The 18345-nt window shown below is 53.7% G+C and overlaps 5 protein-coding genes across 5 annotated transcripts; 1 reads left to right on the top strand and 4 right to left on the bottom strand.

Annotated features, from left to right (window-relative positions):
• Positions 1-891: 891 nt before the first annotated feature.
• Positions 892-1665, top strand: HER10_EVM0012040 (pH-response regulator; the record flags this gene model as incomplete). The annotated part of the gene is made up of 2 exons (XM_035481444.1): positions 892-1088; positions 1143-1665. The coding sequence occupies 2 exons, from the start codon at positions 892-894 to the stop codon at positions 1663-1665; spliced, it is 720 nt and encodes a 239-aa protein (XP_035338970.1).
• A 3631-nt stretch (positions 1666-5296) lies between these two features.
• Positions 5297-7131, bottom strand: HER10_EVM0007503 (uncharacterized protein). The gene is made up of 2 exons (XM_035477058.1): positions 6351-7131; positions 5297-6290 (listed from the first exon to the last, which is right to left on the bottom strand). The coding sequence occupies exons 1-2, from the start codon at positions 7032-7034 to the stop codon at positions 5304-5306; spliced, it is 1671 nt and encodes a 556-aa protein (XP_035338567.1). The 5' UTR covers positions 7035-7131; the 3' UTR covers positions 5297-5303.
• Positions 7132-8143: 1012 nt separating this feature from the next.
• Positions 8144-12305, bottom strand: HER10_EVM0005020 (MRC1-like domain-containing protein; the record flags this gene model as incomplete). Its single annotated transcript, XM_035474646.1, has 2 exons — positions 9288-12305; positions 8144-9236 (listed from the first exon to the last, which is right to left on the bottom strand). The coding sequence occupies exons 1-2, from the start codon at positions 12254-12256 to the stop codon at positions 8144-8146; spliced, it is 4062 nt and encodes a 1353-aa protein (XP_035338313.1). The 5' UTR covers positions 12257-12305.
• A 483-nt stretch (positions 12306-12788) lies between these two features.
• Positions 12789-15116, bottom strand: HER10_EVM0012209 (uncharacterized protein). Its single transcript, XM_035481608.1, has 2 exons — positions 14265-15116; positions 12789-14209 (listed from the first exon to the last, which is right to left on the bottom strand). The coding sequence occupies exons 1-2, from the start codon at positions 14908-14910 to the stop codon at positions 13164-13166; spliced, it is 1692 nt and encodes a 563-aa protein (XP_035338985.1). The 5' UTR covers positions 14911-15116; the 3' UTR covers positions 12789-13163.
• Positions 15117-15553: 437 nt separating this feature from the next.
• On the bottom strand, positions 15554-16549 carry HER10_EVM0003003 (uncharacterized protein; the record flags this gene model as incomplete). The annotated part of the gene is made up of 3 exons (XM_035472693.1): positions 15554-15610; positions 15695-15990; positions 16042-16549. 3 exons carry the CDS (start codon positions 16547-16549, stop codon positions 15554-15556), a joined length of 861 nt encoding a protein of 286 aa, XP_035338142.1.
• Between the last annotated feature and the right edge of the window lie 1796 nt (positions 16550-18345).

The following is an 18345-nucleotide window of genomic DNA, read 5'->3' as shown; positions in this document are numbered from 1 at the left end:
GCAAGGTCAAAAGAACACCACAAGACGACCGTTGACATTTCGGAATGTCCCGACATCAGATTGCAAAAATTGCAACGACTGTCGAACGATGACGAAGGTGTCTTTGGTGACCGTCGCTAGCAGTGCAACGCAGTCGGACTCCCTGACGACGAGCTGCAGGTGCTTTTCTTGCCAGAGGAACACTTGAGTCGGCAATACGGCAGTAGTCAGCTGAACACAAGGTCGAGGCTCTGACGTTGGAGTTGGATTTTTGGTGCCGGGGTCCATTCAAGGCGTGGCGTCATTACAGAGCCACAAAAACAAGGAATAGTGGCAACCTGCAATATCCCAGATCGGCCACGACGCCAGGGCCTAGCCAATCAGCGGTGCAAACTGGATAGTACGTCACAATAAGAGCCGAACCCACGTTCCTTTTCCACCGCCAGCTTGTTCGACAATTAAACAAATTTGGACGCGACTAGACGAGCCGACCAACCGTGGCGCGGGGGATGCTTGCGCAAGCCAGGGTCCATTTTCACCCAATTCTCTCCTACAGAGCCACAGAGCCACGAGAAGTGTGAACTTGGGCCCCGGCTGGGCCACGTTGATGACGTCGCACTCGTTGGCTTGCACCGGGACCCTGACTTACACGGCATTCTTGGCCCCGGACGGTGTGCCTAGTGTGGTACTGTCACAGATCACAGCACACATCATGCGAATTCCTGTTTCTTGGGGCCGGCCCAGGGGTCGTGAGACGTTTGTGCTTATATGCGGACGGCCTCTCCCTTTCTTCTCACGAACATGTTCATCACATCAGTACTCCATCGCCACCTGTCTCGCACAACTAAGCCCTACACCAAACACTTACACTACACCTCAGCCATCCGGCAGTAGTCCATCTCCATAATCAACATGGCTGTCACCGGCTTCATCCACCACTTTGGTACCTTTTTGCTCCTTGTAGCAACGATCCTTCTGGTCATCACCAGCATCTCTGCTCCGGTGGTGCACAACATCTCACTCTTGACCGTCAAGTTGGGCGACACTTCCGCCGGCAATGAGATCACATTTGGTACTTTTGGGTACTGCGTCCGTGGCGGCTCTGACTAGTAAGTAATATCACATACCATAGAATCAAACTCCATAACTAACTCATCTCCTAGTGGCTCCGACCAGTGCAGCCGTTCCAGGATCGGCTACTCACCCACCGATATCATCGCCGAGGCCGATGCCACCCAGTACTCTAACCTGTCCTCCAACGTCGCCGAAGGCCTGACCAGGGTCATGGTTCTCCACCCCGTTGCCGCAGGCGTCTCCTTCATCGCCTTCATCCTTTCCGTCGGTGCCGGCATGTTTGGCTCCCTCTTCGCCGCCCTCGTCTCCGGCGTTGCGTTCATCATCACCATCGTCGCCCTCATCTGCGACTGGGTCATGTTCGCCGTCGTCCGCCGCAACGTCAACAGGGACGGCAACGGCAGCTCCGCCCACTACGATGTCGCTCTCTGGACTCTCCTGGCCGCCGCCATCTGCCTGCTCCTCGGCACCGTCATCGTGTTCTTCACCTGCTGCAGCGGCCGTCTCCACAAGCGCCGCCAGCAGCGTTCCAAGGTTGACAACTACTCCCCTCCTGCCACCCACACCACCTACCGCCGTCGCCGCTTCTGGCAGCGCAGCAGCCGCTACTAGACTATTCAAACCGGAGAGTTTAGTTGTGGATATTTAGTTGTCTCTTGTCTTTGAGACTGTCCAATGTTTTCTTAGCATGACGCGTTTACGAAAATGGCGCCCATGAATCTAGCGCAGGCGTAAAATGGAAGGTAATCTGGGAGTTTTACCAGGTGATGGATTGGACGAATACGCTCAGATATGATACCACGCCTGCATCGGCAATGCATGACTTTTTCTTGTATACTGTTTACTATACCTAATGAACTACTTAACCAACGTTACCTTCTCCATTGTGCTTGTTTCTCGCCTGTCTCTTTAATCCAGTGGAAAGGCACCCAATATCAATTATCTTCACGTATGCAGGACGATGGAACGATTTTACCGTTCACCTACGGGGTCATTGCCCAATGTTATGTCGCATTGGTGGGAATTAAACCCGCAAAATATCACGCATCTTACCGGTACTTCGCCGGCCGGAACTACACGGCCCGCCGATTAGTAGACGACAGACTACCATCGGACTTTGACCATGGATTCCTTTCAACCTCGCCTACCTTACCTGGAAGGATGTACTTTACATTGCTTGTTGGGTAGCAAGACAGCAGGAACCTTGCCTCAGCTGATAGTCGTGCCGTTGCCATTCCAATCTATAATCTATCGGTACCAACCGCCGTTCTTTTCTCACGCCCTCTTTCTGAGCGGTTTTGCACTTGATGTTCTCTGTTCCCTCCCACGACGTTTTCTCCTGCCTACTAGATTGGCTTGCCAAGAAAGCCCCAACTAGAGTAGAGGCGCCTTGAACTGAGGTATCCAGACCTGAATTCGATCTCTCTTGTGGCTTTCTCTTAGCCGTCGGACACAGCCGGGTCTAGTCACGTGCTCACCTCACTCTTCGTTGTAATAGCATGCCGTGTACGCTATTGGAGTAGGTTGAACACATCGATACCATACGAATTAATATCAGTACAAAGAATTTCCAACTTTTCTCCAATTCAGCGCCTAGTTTGAACATTTGATTCGCGGAAATCATTGGTCTACGTCGAATGACTATGCCATTCGTGCTTCGACTCACAAAGAATTTATTTCCTTCATGAACCATGTACTTAGACCATGCCATTCGCTGTACAAAGGTTGTTGAACCAGACTCGCACAGCATCTTAGTGCACTACCGAGTGGGCAGCATGCGGGGGAACCATTCAAGACCCCGATTCTTGAGGCGAAACGTTCACGTCGTCAACCTCGCTAGCCCAGGGAACGAGGTTTACACGGCTGGAAAGCCGCACGAGAATAGGAACTCCCGAAACAAGAGACAGAGAGGGCTAGGATAGATCCTTGGTATATGAGCAGAAGCTAAGCACAGGATGATGATTACTCTGGAAGGCTTGGTAGGAGGGATGTACCATTGACTTGTGACCTGCTGGTAATTTTATACGGTGGTGGTGTGGTTGTCATGCGTTCCCCCCTCTTACTTGTCACTCTGTGTCTTCTCTTTCGGATTGCCGATGATTCCTATACATTTTCACGTTTGCAAATGCATGGATAGAAAGCCATTTCGTGTATGCCGTTCCAAGGCTATCGAAATCAACGTTAAAATCAATGATTCCAAAGTATACCTTGTCTCTGGGCACTGGCTAACCACATTTGCTGCTTTTGGCGGTCTTCGCCCTAGCAGCTCTGAATAGAAGCACTCAACTCACTCGATAGCAAGGTGGCCAAGTCAGTCCTAATAGGTGTAGCTGAGCCCGAATCAGGCTTCAAAGTTCAAGTACGGTATCCGCCATTCAAAGAAGGCGCTTTACAAAGCCTATAGCATGAAGACAGGAAAGTACTGTGATAAGATGACCTCTTAGAGTGCCTGGAAGATTGGCAAGAAAATACAAAAAAATGAGCTACCTGTGGCATTATGTAGGACCACCAAGTTCGAACTCGCAACCTTTGCAGGACCCAATTACACGTTAATACTTCCTCCACTAGGTCATAGACACATTCAGGCGGTGCTCATGCCTTACATCCGAGAGAAACTATCCCATAGACCTATGAGGCGAACGGACGTGGTGTATTCGTGGATGTTTATGCCATACTGCACGTGACGCATTCCAGTTGGTCCCAAGCACTCAGCTCACTGTTCTATGGCCCAACTTAAGAGTCTGTGGAGAAGACTTGTTGCAAGATAGCTTCCACAGGGGAAACTCATACTGTCATAACTTTCAGGACTCGAGTCGACTCCGAAGACACCTGGGGTTTCTACAAAACTACCTCGAGTCACAATCAGCCACCTCAACATCATCGATATGAATAAATTACGCACCCTGAGATTGCTTTATAGCCATTTTCGCCGGAGCATTTCAAAAGCTTGAAGTGATTTCAGCGTCTGTGGTCGTCTCAGGATCAACAGAACGTATCCAGATGCGACTTTTCCCGTAAGAAAACCTCTTATGCACAATTCCCTGTACGCAAACTCGATGAAATGAATCAGTGTTTGTCGACTAACACCTGTGACGGAAGAGGCTTTCAACATTGATGATTTCTGGATGTTGACTTGCAACTTGCAGGTGTAGGCTAATTGCTTTTGCCAAGACCTGCAATTAACCATGACTCGAGATAAAGGCTTCTCGGGGTGTAATATGTAGCGACACGCCGACTTCGACTACAGTCTTGTAAATTAGTATATTAGAGTTCCTCAGAGCCCAGCTCCAGCTCCATCGGCATTGGTGTTGCATGTTCAGCCAAGAAGAAAGGCCCAGTGACTTTTAGATTACAGGATGTTGGTGCAGGAGCAAAGACTCACTTACACTAATCTGTAGATAAAGTAAGTACCCTTTTTCTTTCAGTTACAGGTCCGCTCATCTAAAGTCTCATTTAAACATCGTGGCTTAGGCTATATAGAGTTAGCTTGTGAGTGTTGGATTGATTCATAACCGCAGTGCCGGTATGTCTACTTACGAAGTGTGAGCTTTCTCTCACTTGCCTGATCCAAGACATATTTAAAGCCTCCTTCTCCACGATATGAGAGAGGTATACAGCGTAACCTCCAAGCCATCTCGATCACCCAGATACCTTAGATCCTCGAAATCAACATGAAGCTATCCGTCCTTGCCGGCATCGCGCTCTTCAGCAGTTCAGCCTTTGGCTTGATGAGATGGGAATGCAGACAGACACCAAACTCTGGTTGGGGCGTAAGTCACAACCTCATCTTCTATATTCTTGTGGCCCTCATATCCCCCGTCTTTTGAATGCAACTAGCATGACTCGGTTAAGACTAACTTCGGAACCTGATAGGCTTCGAACTGCTCTCCAGATGACCAACGCCAGTGCACCACTTCAGCGTGTAATAGCAACGTGAGTTCCATTACATGACGATCGCGCATGCTGCGGATAGATGCTTAATAGTATGAACAGTGTCAGCGCGGCGCTCCTTGGAGCAACGCCCGCGGATATGCGTAAGTCTTAAATATCCACATTCGGCGGCCTCGACTCTTGCCGAGCCTTGTTTGTAGACATGCTGACGATGTTTGCCTCACTGCAGGAACGTAGACCTTGGGGATGCCTGCGACTGCTACTGCTGGAATTGAGGCGGGGACGTATGATTGCGAAAGAATGTATTCGTCATCAAAAGGTCGTTACAAGAACAATACGAAAGAGTCCAAATCTCCATCTCACGCTTGCTTGACAGCCACAATATCAACATCCCGATGACCAACTTGCACTTCCAAAGCAATATCTTCTCCCGATGGAAGTGTACGTGACAATCTCAGTTGTCCATCAACAAACACGTTCCATGTCCCAGGCCCCAAGTTCCTGAGAACAGGCTTGATTGTCCTCGTCGAGCCATCCCACGACCTGACAGTAAGCACCAGCATCCTCTCCTCCTCGCTCCAATCTCCACGCAAGAAGTCAACGCCATCAGCCAAAGTGACTGCATCGACAAACGGCCGCGTCGAGACGTCTTGCGCAGTCCAAGGCCGCTCCCAGATAATCTTCTGCCCGTCCTCCACATTCAACCTCGCGTACCCGATCGCCGCGTTGCCAGAAAACGGGTCCATGTGCGTCCACCTCATCTCCTCGTCAAACGGCTCGTCGTTGCGAGGGTAATACAGCCCGCCGCGCTCCCACTTGGGCCCCAACTTCTCGTCCGCGTATTCGAGCAACGCCGTCAACTCGGCGTCCTTGCCTAGCTCAGAGAGCCACTGGACGGTATACCCAAACATGGGCTTGGTATACGGAAAGCCTCCCTTCTTACCCGCCTCAGCCTCCTTGGCATTCCGCACCGCTCGCTCGAGCGTCTCGCGTGAGTCCGGCGCCGCGCCGTCTTCCTTAACTAGCTTTCTGAACTCGTTACCGACGGAAGGCGGATTCAGACGGATCTCGCCTCCTCCCGTGTTGGTGACGTATCCGAGGGCCTGATCTTCGTAGTGAGACCTCACAACGGACCCGTTCCACGAGTTCATAAAGGCCGAGCCCCATGCCGTCCATGCAGGATCTTTGGGGCGGATGGTGAAGTCCTGCTTGACCATCCACGCGTCAGGCAGGAGGCCATCGGCGCCGACGAGCCCTTTCTTGTCCCATGCGGCTTTGTACTTTTCAAGGACGTTATTCACGACAGAGGTACCCAGGCGCGCGTCTCTTAGACGCATTCCGATCAGCTTGCACATTTTGTCAGCCCATAACTCTCAGTTGTCAATAGATGACATGACGTTACTCACAGGAAACTGGTTGCAAACCACAAACACCATATTCGGCTCACAGCATACCCCAATCCACCCGTTCCCCTCCATCTCCTTGAGGATAACATCCTGCAAGCTGCCCGCATCATACGAGAACTTCTCCGGCCCCATCCCAAAAAACAACGGATTCCACAAAAACTCCAACGAACCCGGCCTCTCAAACTCGTCATCGTCGAATAACATCCCATACAACGCCACCATCATCAGCAGATGCCCGCTGTACATGATATTCTCCCTCACAACGGGGTCAGCCCACGGCGTCCTGAGCTCCTTCAGGTCCGGATCCGTCGCGATCCCGGCCATGCTCGTGTTGAACCAGTACGCCCACACGGCGCGCAGGAGCATCTTGCGGATCGTCTGCCGTAAGAGGGCCTTGTAGACGCTGCGGAGGGCCGGTTGGCGGTGGAAGTGCGCGGCGCCGGCGGCGTAGGCCATGGTCGCGAGCTGGTAGCGGTAGGCGTCGAGGAATTCCTGGAGGGGCTCCTGCGAGCCCATGAGGTCCCAGTCGTTGTCGGGCTGGGTGACGAGGTTGTGGAAGTGGCGGAGGTGGCCTGCTTGTTCTCGTGTTAGTTTGTGGTGTTTGGATAGGTCTGGCGCTTGTGGCTGCTGCTGCTGCTGCTGCTGCGTTTCGGTCGTCATCGTGATGGTGGTGGTTGAAGACATGGCTGCGATTCGATTCGGTTTGCGGTTGTGAGAACAACGGAAAAAACTAATTTCGGTTTCTACAAAGGCGCGAAGCCATCACCTTTGACCAATGCATCACTTCTGTAAGAATACGGCGGACTTCATAAATAAGTCCCAAAAGCTTCACGGGGTTCGGATTTGAAACGGGGCTACCCGCCCCATGATCGGCCGTAACAAGCCGGACTACACCGGACCGTGGACCCCGATCAACCGATGTCAGACGAGGACCAACTTACGACAACCTAGAAGGAGTCGAAGGAATACCATCAAGTCTCCATCCTCGGCACTACTCGGCAGGGGTGTCGCATTGCCCGAGCGCCCGGGAGACTCGATGTTTTTCTTCCTGTTGGAGAAGAAGTTCCCGCGGGCGCGGAGTTCAGTCGTAGTCGAGCGGGGATATGTCTCCTGTCAGCATCCTCCTTGCGACTCCCCCGCGCTGGCTGATTTTCTCTCTTACGAGAAGGATTATTGTTGCCTAAAGAGGGTAATCGTAGTTGCAACGGCCGATGGAAGGCCGCTACCAATATTTGAGCTGTCATTTATAGGAATCCCTCTGCAATACCTTCATAGGGTGGCTTTCGTTTGATCGTAATCGTGGTCACGCTTCTCGTTGAGGAGGTTTATGTATGAAGGGTGCATTATCGAATTCAAGAAACCTCACTTGGACGTCTTGTCAATGTGATCGAGATAAGACGCCTGGATTTTAATCTGCAGGTGAACGAACGCTCAGGGGGCGGAATAGGGAAGCAACAGGGCAAGAGGAAGAACATCTTCTTTATTGCTTCATGTACCACAGGAAACACATATTACCAGCCATGTGCTTTTTAGAACCTCACATGCTTATCTCCAAGGATCAAAAGAACTTGCTTGAAATACGTTGGAATAACGCAACTCCTGAAGTGAACCTATCGGTAAACCATGAAACACCCGAATCATCACCCCGTGCCCAAACTCCAAATGCAGTTCCAAACTCCGTCCAAAGCCTTTTTACCCAGTCCGTCATGTATCTTCGGTACCCATCATTGCAAACTCCCAAACAATTCAAGCCGTAGCTCTGCAACACACGATCACCACCAAACACCATCTCCTCACTCAAACTTGCCCGACCCAAAGAGCCCATTAACAGCCTGGTGTCTCCTCTCAGCGCCCTTCCACTTCCTCGCCTCCCTTCTCTTCTCATTCTCCTGGATTGCCGCCCGGCGCTCATTCTCTCTCGCCAAAGCACTAACACCAGACTTCTTGCTCGCATTCTTCTTGATCTTGCCATCGTCACCGAAACCGCCGCCGCCGCCGCCACGAGCAGAGAAAGCCGCAGCTCCCCCGCTGCTGGCTCCGCTGCCGCCAATACCACCGCCGATACCACCGCCACCGGAACCCTGCGAACTCAGCACGGAGGAGTTCGTCGTCGCGCGCCGGAGCAGTGCGGGGACCCTGAAGCTGCTACTACCGCTGGAAGCCGATGCGGCCGCGTTGGGCATAGCGAAGGCGAGTTTGGAGGACGTGGTCGACATGTTGGAGGACGACTGGCGCTTCATGGTGAGGCGGTCGACGACCACCTGGCGCGAGTTGGTGCGGCGCGGGTTCTTGCCCGGGGAGCGGTTCTCCTTGTTAAAGGGTTGCGCCTCCTCGTCGTCTGCATCGCTGTCCGAGTGCGGGTCCGTGGCAGGAATCACCTCGTTCAGGTCCTCGAGGAGACTCGAGACGGACTCGCGAATCTCGCCCAGGTTGGAGGGTCTCTTGCCGTCCTTTGTCCTCCGCGCGTTGGTGGTGGACGGTACGTTGGCGGCGTTGGAGGCGAGAGGTGCTCGTTGCGCTCCAGGCTGGCTGTCCGGTACGGTGGTTTGCTGCTGCTGTTGCTCCTGAGACTGGGAGTCCTCCGTCTCTGTCGACTCGGGCGCAAAGTCAAGAAAGTCCATCTCCTCATCGCTACCACGATCCTCAATGGTGCGGAGGAAGGCCTGGTTGCCAGGTTTCTCGGCAATCTTCTTGATGCGCTCATCAGCGAAGAGAGCCTGCTGCATCTTCTGGAACTGACGACGCTTCAAACGGCGGCGGGCCTCGCCGCCATCGTCAGAGTCAGAGAGGTCGTAGTCGGCGCCGCGCTTGCGGCGGAGCATACCGGTTGTGATGTCGTGGAAGAGCTTGTCGACCATCTTCTCGTCGCTCTGACGCTCGTTGTCCCTAAGAATTTTGTTAGCCAAGAATACTGTAGCCAAGACAGAGATCACTTACGCGTGAAGGGCAGCAAGTTTGCGCTCATCATCAGCAGTCATGCCGTTCTCGTCGTCAATCATCTCCTTGACGGAGGCAGCATCACTGTCATCGTCGCTGTCTTCGCCGTCCGCACCTCCGAGTCCTGCATACTCATCCTCGGACTCGTCGGCCTGCTCCTCCACCATCTCCTTGGCCTTGCTCTTCTTGCGGTTGTACTCCTCCGCCTTCTTGAGCTGCTTCTGCTTCTTCACAGCCTCCTTCATGACGTTGAAGGCTGTCGTCTTGAAACCGAACTCGTCTACCTCGGGGCTGGCCCTGGAGTCCTCGACATTGTCGTCGTCCGCGACAGCGGCTACGACGTCAATCTTGCGGCGCAGCTTACCCCTGCGGACGAGGGGTGAATCCTGCACTGAATCGACCTCGGTGTCCCTGTCGAGGACCATGGTATCCACGGTCGAAGGGGGCGGGTCGACGAAGCGCTGCTTCAAGGGCGTGTAGTCTTGCGGTCCTGCATCCTGAGTGGCATCCATAGAAGTTTGAGTGAACGGGTCGTCGTCGCGCAAGAGGCTGTCAAATCCACGCGCTTGGGATTGAGTGAAGTGCAGGTGTACGCCCTCTGCGGAATCCGGCTGCGTCTCGGCTCTCTGAGTGTCGCCACCCTGGCTGTCGAGAATCATGCCATCGTTTTGTTGAGTAAGACCCATCAAGTTGGAGTCGGGAAGGCTGTCGAAATCCGGCATGGGTGATTGAGAGGGAATCGTGCCAGGAGCTGCCTGGCTGTCGTCCATTGTACCAGCGAAGATCTGGGTAAGACCCAGACCAGCGGCTCCTGTGACGGGTAGTCCAGGAATGAATGTCTTCTTCGCAGAGCGCAGTACTGAGGTGGGAACGGCGGGTGATTTGGTGTGGGGTGCAGCAGGGGATTGTTGGGTTGCAGTCCTGGGTCTGGGCGTCGCTTCGATTCTGTCCTCGTCTTCATCATCCGAGATGACTTGGCTCTTCTTTGACCGTCGGATGTTGCGCGTGGGAAGACCCATGTCGTCCTCGGATTCGGGATCATTCTCGACTTCTTGGGCATCAACCTCGGCCTCAGGGTGTTCTGAGCCGCTGTCATCAGCTTCGTTGTCGAACAACGCAACACCTTCCATTTCCACCTCGGAGCCATCTTCTTCATTTTCATCGACATCCTCGTCTTCAGAGCCAGACAGCTCAAGCTCAATCTCAACGCCCCCCTCCGCCTCCTCCTCGGAACCGTCGTAGGACTCATCGTCACTGTCGTCCCATACGTCGAGCTCGCCATTCTTCCTCTTCTCCTTCTTCTCCTGCTTGGCAGCTGCTCTCTCACGCTTCATGATTTCCTCGGCTTCCCTCCTGGCGCGGGAGACAATATCCTCGACCTCTTGCATCTCGCGTTCACGCTCCTCGGCTGTCTGCACAACAATGCCTTTTGACTTGAGGTACTCGAGCCGCTTTTCGCGCTCGATCTTGGCTTGTTGGCGAGCGCGCTGCTGCAGAGTCATTTGCAATTGAGCCGTGGTGATTGTTTCCTTTTCGTATTTTCTCTTCCTCTCCTTGGTCGGCGATCCCACCCGAGCGAGGCGGCGCAGATTGAGTAGAGATCGAGAGGAATCTGCCTTGTTTCCCGGTGCCCTGTTAAAGATGGCGTCAAATTTGCCGTTTTTGGCGATGGCCAACTCGTCGTCGTCGTCGTCGTCGTCAAGGTCGATGACTGCATGGTTTACTGAGACTGAGGGCAGCTTAATGCGGACTTGACGTCTGGGTTTGACATCCTTGACGACAGTCTCTTCAGGAGGTGCAACGGCCTTGCCCTTGCCCTTGTCAAGTCTTCTCGATGCCTCAAACACGTCGTCGAGGGAAAGCGTGTCACCATCGTCATCTGGGTCAATGGCGGGCTGCGCGACAGCCGTGGGCTCTTGAACCTTGGCAGGGGAGGCAGCCTTGGCGACAGGCGGGGAGCTGGGCGGCGTCTCGGGGTCCTTCATCTCAGCGTCGGTCTGGTGCGCTGAGACAGGTGTGGTAGGGCGGCTGGAGCTCGACAACTTGGGATTAGACTTGGGTTGAGCACCAAAGTTGAAGCGCTGGAGGAAATCCGCCTTTGTGAACTTCTTCCTCGTCTTGGCCTCATGGGCAAGCTGCATGTTACGAGCCATGCGCTGGGTCTCGCGAGCCATCTCCTCGACGGCCTTCTTCCCAGCCTTCCTTGTAGGCCTAACAGCCTGGCTAAGCTTCCGGCCGCCCTCGTCATCGGTGATATCGGAGACGTTGCCGACCTCCTCATCGTCGTCGAAGAGGTCGACGTTGCTGATGGGCTCGCGTTCCATTCGCTCGGCGCGCTTCTTCTCCTCCTCGGCTTCGCGTGCGAGTCTCTCTTGTTTCTTGCGCTCGACGAGTGCTTGGAATCTGGCGTTCTTTGTAATTGCGGGGAGGGAGTCAGAGTCAGAGGCGTCATCTGCTGTTGTCGTGGTCGCAGGTCTGACGGGTGACTGCCGTTCCGGAGATACGAACAGCCCAGGACTCGAGCGTGCGGCTGGGCTCTGTGGTGGCGGCGGCGTGGTCTGTCTATCCTGCTTCCTTTGCAGCCGCCGCGGTGCTACCGGGATGTCGTCTTCCTCTTCCGCATCCCCCATGGTGGCGTCCGCGTCCTCTTCGTCATCGTCGTTGTTAGAGCCAAGTCGTCTTTGGATCCGGTCCATGAAGCTCTCGGGCTCGTCCTCTGCGTCTGAAGGCTCGGCGCCGCCCTTTAGCTGGGCAGCGAGCCGTCCTCTGGGGCGAAAGACGACTTCTTCTTCCGAGTCACTTGCTTGGGTGGCTCGTGATGGTGACTTGCTCTTCTTTCGGGTCTGCTCAGGTTCGTCGTCCTCTGAACTGGTGTCAATGGCAGCCAAACGGGCTTCCATTCGTGCCTTCATCGTCTCTGGCGCCGGGCTCGCGCTAGGGGAGCGCGATGCGGCCTTCTCAAAAGCCATGGTGAATGTGGCTATGATTATAGAAAGGCAGAAAGCCGGGTATCAAAACATGAAAAGACTAATGTGAAGTTGCTTGAAGTGTTGTGTACTTGCAGGTACCAAAATTGCGTGAAGAGTGTTTTGGTAGAGGTGAGTGTAGGGTGGTGGGTGGTGGTGGCATTAGTGGAGTGAAAGTCAATTAAGAGCTCTTCGACGCGTCTGGCCGACGCGACGTGTTGGTGCGTGCTACCTGTGGGACGAGACGGGACGGGAGCTTATCGCGAAACGCGGCACCACTAAACACGCCGATAAGAACCGCTAAAGTGACGCAGAACCCACCCCGAGTTCACACCGGCCGGGGCTCTTATCGATAAGCGCCGCAGCGGATGGCTTCGGTGACATCTCGTTACCTACTTAGTACTTATAAGGTGAATGAAGACTGAGATGGCGAACAACTATCCACTACATACCTATCAATGGGAGAGGTCGAAGCATTAGATTCGCTTAAGGTAACTAGCGTGAGTCACGAGCTTCCTATTTGGTGTCTACTTCAGATTTGTGAATACACAGGCACGAATACTACACGAGAAGCCTATATACCCCCCCTCAACTCCGTTCCTGTCACCAGAACAGCAGGCGCCCGTCTAGGTCGGCGGGTCAGGTCAAACTGACTGGGTGGTGGAATGGTTCGAGGTCAACAATCAAATCGCCAACCAGCCTACTCGACGACAGGCTTAGCGTATACGAGTACCCGAGTTCGAATCTCAGCATGAGCACCAAGAGATGTAGCCCCCAAATCGGCACCGGGGGGGCGAACTCTTTTTTGAACCCTCTCTCAGCAGTTCGTCGCAGCCACAGGTTGTTATGATATTCTTGACCTTGTATTACGTTGAGGGTCATCACTCGACCATTTACATCTACTTTCCCATTATCCAACCAACCTCCTCCCCAAATCCCTCCTCTTCAACCCAGGCACCCTCTCCCCAACCGACTTTGCAAACGTATCCACAGACCACGCCCTCCCATCATCATTATACCCAAAGTCCAACACATAGTACCCAACCATGACCACCAGAATCAACGGCGCCGACGTCACAAAGTACACCCAAAACAGCTCCCCGCCCGGCCCAAACGGCTTCTCAATCGAAAACACGGACGCAGTGTACGCCAGCGGGATGAACACCAACCCCAGTAGCGTCACCGCCTTGGTGCTCTTGGCCTCGCGGATGCTTCGCTGCTGCTCTTTATAGGCCTGCCTGTTGCCCGTGATGCCCGCCAGCCCCGTCACCGCCGCGTTGAGCATCTCGGTCCGGTGACGCAGTTCCCGGAACCGGAGGTGCAGGAACTGGAAATCTGCTGAGCTGTCTGACCAAGCGATGACGTTGGATCGCTCCGGCCCCGTCTTCGGTCCCAGGCCCGACCCCGGCTGCGGCGGTATACCGATGGGCGGCGCAGTGGATCCTGTCGCCGGGGGCTGCGTCGGCGACAACGGGATCCCGAGCTGCAGCATAATTCCTTCCACGTCCTCGAGATACTCCCCCGTCCGCCTCTCCCACCCCTGCATATCGCTCCAGAGCGCCTCGACCTTGGTCATTGGCAGCTTCGCGAGGTCCTGCTTGCGCGTGAGACCCCGTTGCACCGCCGAGAGCGTCGCGCGCAGGTGTTCCGTCTGCTTGAGAAGGTGGGAGGCCACAATCTTGCTCACAAAGACATTGACGACGGATTCGGGCTCTGCGGTATTTACCAGCCCCGCGTGTGTCTCGAGATAGAAGGCGAGATCTTCGAGCATGGAAGTTCGCGGGGGTCCGTAGTGGTGGTGCTCGTTCCCCTTTTTTCCAGCGATGTTGATTTGCGATTCTTCTGGGACGAAGTCGAGGTAGCCACCCTGATAGGGCCAGGTCTTGACTGGGTGCTCTATTTTGTAATCATTCCCTGTTCGGACACTTCGTACCGGAGGATCACAAAGCACAAGACCTACTCACAATCAGCATCAGTACAAGTTGAAGAATCCGACAAGGCAAGAACTCACAATCCCAACCACCGCCCCCAGTCCTCCTCGACCAAACACCACACTTCCTCCTCACAACACCCACATTCAAAAACCGGTCAAACTCGTCGTCAGGCGAATTGTCCCACCGAAACTCCCTCGAGACCCCGATATGCCTCCCCGTCGCAGCGCACACCCACCGGAAACTCGTCGGCCGTGTATCAAACGTCACGACCTCGTAGTACTTCATCTCCACGTGGCCCCGGCTCCGAACCACCGACGGCAGCTGCGCGCCGTCGCTTTCGCCCGTCCAGTTTACGTTGTGCACGACCACGCGCTCGTGCTCGACGAATACCGAAGGGTGGAGTGAGAAGTGATGGCCGAACACACCTGCGAATCCGGGGCCGAGGCCCTCGAGGATGTATATGTTCTTCTGTCCTTGCTGTGATGCTGTAGCGTTGCGGAGGTGTGTTTCTAGGTCGGCTGGTTCCTCAAATTGTGCTGTTCTGATAAAGGTGCCGTCGTCGCCGAGGCTGAGCTTGACGACCCGGACGCCGTCATCTGTGAAGGGGATGCGTTGAATTTGAGCCTTGGGGTCACGCTGTCTAAGTCGGGGGTCTGAGGAACACAGTGACCGGACAAAGTCATCGTAGGCGCCTTCGGCAAGCCATCCCCCATCTTTTTCCATGTCGATCAATTGAGTCACGAGCCAATGTATTTGAATGATTAGCTGGTAAATGATGAACTGGGAATGCTCAATGTAAAGATCGAGACTGAGCAGACAGCAATGAATGAGCCGTGAATGAGGCGCTGACAAGAGTCATGCTATCTAACCTCAACTTATGAGAATCAGCTCCAGTTCGTGGGGTATTTGAGTAACTTCAAGCTGATGAAAGCAGGCTGCCGTAGGATTCTTCGATCTGCGTACCCAGCGGCTGAGATTTGGCGCGACAGGAGTGCAGTCACGCTTCCCCGTCCCGCCCTGAATTGAGGCTATAGAAAAGTGACTTGCCCGATTGGGACACCGAGCGTGGCTTCGCTCACTCCCGACAGTCAGGTTGCCTATTTCGAGGTACGAGTGTCGCCCCTCACCTTACGCCAATAATAATTCCTACACTTGCGCGCCCTTCGAAATTATTTCAACTTCTCCGAGGATAATTTTCTAGTAAAAATCCAGGCGGCGCAGCGACAAGCATGCCAACATGGAGTACTCCTCGCCCCTCGAAAGCCTTAGACCAACAATTGCATGCTCCCAAAATCAAGCAGCTCACTCTATGACATTAACGAAAGTTCCCAACTCCCGACCTATCAATTAAACATTTGGTGATTTCTCAAGCGTTGTATTGGCTCTGTGCCTTGATCGCCTCGCCGATATTGATCCAGTCGAGCTTTTCTCTGTCAGCCTTACACAAACTAGACATTGACGCGGTGCTAATACGACCAACTCGGTGTCCGAAAACAGAGAGACTTACCAAAACGACGTTCGCTGTCCTCCCCCACATCCCTCTGCACAAGTTGACCTGCTTGTCGATAGACGACAAGGAATTCGTCTTTGGCGCCTCGATTTGATTGGGGATCTTGATGCCCGCGAAGAGCTCAATGTCGAGAAAATGATTTACAAGATACATGTAGCCATTAGGATCTACACCCTGTGGCCGGTCAATGTTGCAGTTGGGAAAATCCGCATTCGTCTCCCCAAAGGGAGTTTCCCAGTAGTACTGGAATTCGTCGAGAATGTAGTCGACTTTGCTCGTGTCGGCGTGATAGTCTGTCTTACTTAGTCGGTGCTGATGAGTTACAAAGATGCTTTAAGACATACCCATGAAAACGACCAGTCTCGTCCCGTCATCAATCAAAGTCTGAAGTGTAGGCCACTGGTCTATAGCCACTTTCTCCCCAGGCTTGAAGACGTACTTATCCAATCCCGTACTCTTAAAAGTGTCGCCAAATTGCGTCACCGGCATTGCGTCAATGTTCGTGAGAAGCAAGGTGACCACCTCACGCGGATGCGCCTCCATCCAAGTGTCTATCTCTTCAAGATACTTGGACAAGGGCCCCGAGTCTAACAGAGCGCAGTCCGTATGGCACATCTGGATCTGTCCGTCCTTGTTCTGGGTCTGAGCTTGTAGGAAACGTACGCCCAGATCGAGCTGGTCCGTTACCGACACATATTGATTGTGGGCCGGAGTGATGCCAACAAAGGCACTGTTGTGAGATCCTACAAACGTCACGTCGGAATACTTCTTTGCGCAGAGAGCGTCGTTGCCGTTACAAGCCGCCGCGGCGACAACGCCTACGAAGGCCGGCAGAAAGAAAGCAACGCGCATAGTGATATGGCAGCAACGGATACAGATGGAGGAATCAGGATCGTCATCTTCTTGAGGTTCCCTCCAGCTAGTATATAATCAAGGTAATCAAGCACAGCAACTTTTCAGCCGTCAGGGGCCTGGCGATAGCTTAAAGTGACATCTCGGACGGGTTGGCGAATCAAAAGTCATATCGGACACATGCCAACACTCTGGACGAAGACCTTGGGAGGCCAACAGACCGAATCTAGAAGCGCGTGTTGATCTAGAGCTGAATGACCCCTCGTAATGGAACGGTCCGACATGTGAGCGATGGCACCCAAGAGCCATGTTTCTGCGGACTGTTGCCGTCGAAGTGACGGCTCGTGTTCGTGTGATTGGGTCATGGCGAAACCTGGAGATCAGGTAGGTGGGATTAAGACGGAGAGGGGTTCTCGAAGGCTTGAGATGCCTGTCCAGACGGGCAGCTTTGCCACATCCATCGACCAGTCTAGTATTGGCTGCTATGAATGCAGGCTCATATGCGAGCCAGTCTATGGGCATTTGAACTTGCTATCAACGCTTGGTAAAAATGGTGAGGGCAATAGAAGAGCAGTTATCGTTTTCTTGGCAACGGGATAGAGTCAACGTGGCCGGCATTTCAACGCTTCGAAGGCCTTCTCGATCAATGATGATTGGTCTTTTGTGGCCCATGGCTGCCAACTTCATGCGCCACACCTCTCTTGTTGGAGGGTATTGTTGTTAGAGACGGTGGATTGGCTGCCGTGAGAAGAATTGAAGAAAAGAGGCCTGCTCTAGTCGTTAAGTGAAACATGAAGGTTGACGAATGACGGTCTCGGGACGGGAGGCTTCGAAAGGGGCGGGTGGCGGAAGTCATCAGGGCCCAGCAGGCGCAGAAGGGGCCACTGGGGGGTGCAAAGGCGCTAACGCCGGTAGTGGCAGGGGCCGTTCAGGGGAGACACTCTTGGTGGGCAGATGGCATCCACACTTGCTGACCTTATTCGCTGGGGCCATCTGCAGCTCTATGTGGCTGCACTCTCCTCCTGCCCTCTATGGCAATGTGATCTTCTTCCAAGAACAACGTCACGAGAGTCGTTGTTGCAGCTACAACCCTCAAACTCGACAACCTCGGTCACTGCTGGTCTTGAAAATCCATCACGGCATCATCTTCGTTCGCACACGTGGTTCACCTTCTTGCTTTGGTCCGCCTGCGGATATTGAGGTTACACAGACTCTGGCTATGTTCAGGTTGTGGCCATGTTCACGATACTTTCTGCTTAGTGGTAATCGCAAGTGTCTACAGTCATTCGGGCTGCATCGAGACTTTGCTCAAGAACGTCCATACATCTCGGGATGATTCTAGCTTCACGATAGTCTGAACTTGTGAAGAACGTCCCTCTTGGCGGCCAGACGTTGACAACGAGACGAGCCAGACGCGTTCGTCGTTTAGGCGCCTACACAAAAGCATGCACGGCTCACCTTTGACGATATTTCCTCTGCTATGATGCTCCAAAGCAAGGGGATCTGGACGATGATCCTTATGCCGCGCTGAGTGAATGGGTTCCTTACCGAAAGTTGAACAGGGTTCAGTTCAACCAAGGTATTCACTAGACTCAACGCCTTTTGTCAGGAAATCGTCGCACCTGAATCAGAATTCGCGCTATTCGTCCCTTCACCACTTCGGTCTCCGTCTCATTGAAGCAATTTCGAGGCGCAGTGCTCTTCGTACTTCGGACGAAGCCAAGACATGCAACCTTACAGGCAAAGAGACCTCGGATCGTGACAATGAGATGCTAGCAATGGCCAAAGGAGGCCCC

Source organism: Colletotrichum scovillei, assembly GCF_011075155.1.
Source record: "Colletotrichum scovillei strain TJNH1 chromosome Unknown Contig00001, whole genome shotgun sequence".
Taxonomy (NCBI): Eukaryota; Fungi; Ascomycota; class Sordariomycetes; order Glomerellales; family Glomerellaceae; genus Colletotrichum; species Colletotrichum scovillei.
This window is presented reverse-complemented; position numbering and strand designations above follow the sequence as displayed.